At 48.6% G+C, this 5,000-nt stretch overlaps 1 protein-coding gene across 1 annotated transcript in view; it reads left to right on the top strand.

Moving 5' to 3' along the window:
* Positions 1 to 5,000, top strand: part of LOC105910466 (serine/threonine-protein kinase WNK1-like) — a 104,180-nt gene that overhangs the window by 904 nt on the left and 98,276 nt on the right. Inside the window, 2 exon segments of the mRNA XM_042710036.1 lie at positions 1 to 480; positions 2,147 to 3,457. The exon segment at positions 1 to 480 is cut by the window's left edge and continues 904 nt beyond it. Of these exon segments, the coding sequence (XP_042565970.1) occupies positions 2,666 to 3,457 (792 nt within the window). The 5' untranslated portion in view covers positions 1 to 480; positions 2,147 to 2,665.

The raw sequence follows: 5,000 nt of genomic DNA, 5'->3' as shown, positions 1-5,000 counted from the left end.
TTTCGAATTGACCGACCCAGCGTTAACGTCAAGAAACTGCAGTCATTTTGTACTGCTGCATCGTTCGCGTGAAACAAATTCAGACTACTGGGAGGAAACATTAAACTTGAAGCAGAAGAGAATGGAAGCGGACAGAATTCAAGAATAGTGTCAGGAGAGAGGAAACCCTTTTTCGCAATCGGCTAATTCATCGATGAAACGTTCTAGAGGACATTTACATTGGATGCATCAGGCTTAGATTTGCTTATCACTTAGTGATTTTCTGAAAAGTTACTTATTTAAAATGTTGGACTACATCAAGACTACCTAAGCGCACTGTCAGTATGGGTTTTGTGACTTTGTAGAGTGCATGAGCTTTTAAAGCCATTTTGGACGTTATTCAAATTAACTTATTGCGGAAGATTACATTTAGTCTTCTGACAATCGGGTTGACTTCACTCGCTTTGTTGAGAACGAAGAATGGATTTATACATACGGAAGGTAACTTAAATGTATAATCTACTTTTGTCAATTTTATAGCATAGCCTATGTCCTGCCGCCTAACAGTAAGTTGTTGGTACGAATGATCAGCTGGCTTTGGGGTGTGAGTAGTGTATTGCGTGGTCACCATTTCAGTTTAGTTGATTATACAAACTAGTTGTGAAACGATAGGAGTTGTTAAACTCGCGTACATAATGGATTTCCGTGTGCATAGCAACATCCGTACTTAAGTTTTAACAAAGTGCACAACTTCAGCATGTAGAAGCAGCGGACGGAGACTGATTACTGCCATTTCAACTCACAACGCATTGATTGTGAATATAACCAAGGTTTTTTTTATGTGTCAATACAATCTCTCTTGGGAGATAACTGGTTACTCTTAATGTGATTGTAACGAGCTACCTAATGTTAGTTCTTCACCAACTCTGAGCAACAATGATGCACTACGAGTTAATTGTCGATCGTGTTTGTAACATAATTTACACTGTTGAGTAGGCAAAATAATTGCGGTTTCAACAACATTGTAGGCTACAAAGTTGATGAAACGTTGCGGCGAGACAGAAAGCTGTTGGCGCTAATCCAGATGTAGCCGAGTGGCTAGCGCGATATCGCTGTGAATCTCGGGGTATTATGATATTCATCCGCAGCGTTCTTCTCTGATTTCCCGGCTTTTGCAAAACTTCTATAGTTGCTAAGGAAGCAAAAGTTAGCTATTTTCTATGTTAACGTCAATGAACTTTAGAATATCAACATTTTGCTAAATTAACTCATAACTTAAGCTACTTAGCCAATGTTAAACTCTGAGACAGCGTTGTAAGCTTTTGAGACATCTAAAGACCTTAGATAAATCCGCTTGTGTTAGCTAGATATGTTTGACAGCTCTATTTTATAAGAAACATTTTATTTTAGACGTAAATGTGGCTAGCTTGATGGCTAGGTTGTCAACCCCTTCGGAATAACGTTGTAGATAATGTTGATGTCCTTATCACTCGTAATTTGTTAACATTTGCCGATGTGAAGTAGTTAAAGAGCCATAGCTAACTTAGTTGAGTAGACAGAGAGCTAGCTATTAAGTTATCAACTCCGAAGCTCCTTGCTTTGGCTCGAGGTATGTCTGACCGGCTAAGTCGATCCTGGCTCATATTTCTGCTCTAACGTTACTGTTCGCTATGAGTCAAGTTCTTAACATTAGCTGGTTAAGCCGTTAGCACCACAGAGAGTAACAGGCGGCTATTCCCGAAAGCCCTTATATTGTCGTTAACATTGTGAAGGCGAAAGTTGAGTTAAGAAACTTAGCTAATGTTATCCTAACCAGCTGGGTGAACGGCAATGTCGTTCTGGAGCTTCTGTATGAAAATAACGTCCGTTAGCAATCTCATCAAAGGTTTACAATGTCTCCAAATGATAGTCCAGTGGTTCACTGTTACATCCTAAGTTAGAGGTGGGGGTCAGCGCCAGATGTGTTTATACTGCTAAATGTAGGTTCAGTTTGAAATAGACGTGGTCTAATATGTATGACAACAACAAATGAGGTTTCGGTGGTGCCATGTCGTTTAAGTTCTGACACTATTCCTCAGCTAAGAAACTGTCATGTCGGTCAACTGTATCACTAAATCTCTGAAGCATCATGACTTATAACGAGCTCTCTGCCTCTGCTGTTTTTCAGTGAGCTTGGTTCGGGGATTGGATCTCACAGCCAAGGCTCTCCCTGGTTCTGTAGCGGTCAGGACTGGACGCTCCCGCCTGGCCGGCCCAGCCCAGCCCAGCCTCCCCGGTCTGCACTTCCTTATATTCAATGAGGGCTGTCCTGGGGTACCTGCAGAATGGATGGTGTGGATGTGACCGTCCTCCAGTGTCCTCTCCAGTGCCTGCCAGTCTGTGACTGTGTGCTGTTCTTTTCCATCTATAAAAGAACGCGCCCCATCCAGGGCTTTGGCCCCCAGTGCTGTTTATACAGCAGGAACTGTAGCTGTTAATAGGCTCTCAGACCAGGGCCTCTGCAACAAGCCCACCCTTCACCCCAACGGCTGCTATTACTCCTGATTACTGTCCGAGTGGTTCGGATCTAGCCCCCCTGGAGCTTCGTTGGAGGGGAGGTAACGTTTAGGGTTTGGTTGCCGTAATTTATTTATATTGCATTCTTTTGTGCTCAACGCACACACACACACACACACGGTTTTCGAAGATGTCGGAAAACGGCAACAATAAAGAGCCGACGTTCCTGGCTCCGGCGCCTCCCAAGCCGGTGAACGGGTCTGGGTCGGACTCGCGGGTCGGGGAGAAGCTGGGCTCCGGCCCGGAGGTCCGTCGGCGCCGCCACACGATGGAGCGCGACCTGAAGACTGAGCAGCACCGCTTCTTCCGCCGCAGCGTGATCTGCGACTCCAACGCCACCGCCCTGGACCTGCCCAGCAAGGCCTGCATCCTGGCCTCCCCGCCCGACGGCGAGGTGCCCCCCCTGCCCTGCGAGCCATCCCCCGCCCCCCCCGAGCCCCGCGTGGCCGAGCAGCAGCTGGTGGAGGAGCGGGCGGAGGAGCTGGACGACGCGGCGGCGGCGGCAGCGGGCGGCGAGAAGAGGAGCAGCGGGGATCTGGACGTGCGTCTGGACTCCCAGAGTGCCTTGGGGCAGCAGGATGCCGCCGGCGTGCGTCAGAGCGACGCGAAGGACGTGACGAGCGAGGCGGACGAGCCCGCGGTGGCAGCGGCCCAGGACGTGGAGCCGGACAGCGGAGCTAGTGAGAAGAGGAGTGAGGAAGAGGAGCGCGGTGTGGCCAAGGCTCGGGCGGAGGCCGAGCAGAGAGAGGCGGAGAAGAAGCAGCAGGACGACAACGAGGAGGTGGAGACCAAAGCGGTCGGCACGTCGCCTGACGGACGCTTCCTCAAGTTCGACATCGAGATCGGCCGCGGCTCGTTCAAGACCGTCTACAAGGGTCTGGACACGGAGACCACGGTGGAGGTGGCCTGGTGTGAGCTACAGGTAGGAGAATCTCTCTCTCTCTCTCTCTCTCTCTCTCTCTCTCTCTCTCTCTCTCTCTCTCTCTCTCTTTATCTCTCTCTCTCTCTCTATCTCTCTCTCTCTCTCTCTCTCTCACTCACTCACTCACTCACTCTCTCTCTTCTCTCTCTCTCTCTCTCTTCTCTCTCTCACTCTCTCTCACTCTCTCTCTCTCTCTCTCTCTATCTCTCTCTCTCTCTCTCTCACTCACTCACTCACTCTCTCTCTTCTCTCTCTCTCTCTCTCTTCTCTCTCTCACTCTCTCTCACTCTCTCTCTCTCTCACTCACTCACTCACTCACTCACTCACTCACTCACTCACTCACTCTCTCTCTCTCTCTCTCTCTCTCTCTCCCTCTGTCTCTCTCTCAGCTGCTGGGTTATGCATGTTTGTGAGAGAGACTGTGAAGGAGTGAGAGTGTTAATGTGTGTGTGTGGCCAGTGTGAGCACTTTGTTTCTCAGCTGCTTGAGGTTATAATTGTGTGTGTGTGTGTGTGTGAACTGTGCACGGCCTTGTAAATGCCAGTTATTTGGATGTGTGTGTAACTGTAGTAGTCGTAAGGCCTTATCTGGGCCGGCTGTGTGCCGTAGTCCCCCCTCCTCCACCTGTAGCCTTCATCCCTGCTGGTGCTGCTGGTGCTGGTAGTGCTGGGCCGGTTTCTCCTGCTGGTCTAAGTAGGTCAGAGTGTCTGAAGCAGCCGGGAGAGAGCTGAGAGCTGAGAGCTGAGGGTCATATGACTGAGCTGAGCTGAGCCGAGCCTGAGCCGGAGTGGGAGTGTGAGAGCCTGATCCAGGGCCCAGAGGCCTGCTTTCTCACAGGGACGCCGCAGACAGGATTCAGGTCACCCTGAGCAGCCTCTGAGACTGGGGCCCCCGAGGGCCACAGATGGTGTATGGATGCCGTGGTGTTCATTTGTATTTCCATATCAGAGTCTAAAGGTCAAGTTAGAGTCTAGAGGCCATATCAGAGTCTAAAGGTCTAGTTAGAGTCTAGAGGTCTAATTAGAGTCTAAAGAACTAGTTAGAGTCTAAAGGTCTAGTTAGAGTCTAGAGGCCATATCAGAGTCTAAAGGTCTAGTTAGAGTCTAGAGGTCTAATTAGAGTCTAAAGGTCTAGTTAGAGTCTAGAGGCCTAGTTAGAGTCTAGAGGCCATATCAGAGTCTAAAGGCCTCGTTAGAGTCTAGAGGCCTTGATATTTTCTAGTTTCCAGATGAAACGTTTTGACAGGATCATCTGCTTCATACGTGTCTTGATACAAAAATACAGATATGCTTTGGCACTTTGAACCGATTTGAACTATTTAATAGATTTCACATTTTTTTCAGATTTTCAGTTAGCCTGGATACCAGACCGAACTTAGCCCCGCCCACACATTTTTTGGTTGGGAAGTTCGGTCTGGCATTACTCCATTGAGGAGAAATTATCTGCGGCTCGATATCGGCCGTACCAATCAAATTGTTAAGGCGGGCTTTATACGATGATGGACAGATGATCAACAGTAACGTAACCAACCACGTCACCAACA

The sequence above is a fragment of the Clupea harengus genome, chromosome 16 (genome assembly GCF_900700415.2).
Source record: "Clupea harengus chromosome 16, Ch_v2.0.2, whole genome shotgun sequence".
NCBI lineage: Eukaryota > Metazoa > Chordata > Actinopteri > Clupeiformes > Clupeidae > Clupea > Clupea harengus.
The sequence above is the reverse complement of the archived record's forward strand: the minus strand, read 5'-3'. Positions and strand labels throughout refer to the sequence as shown.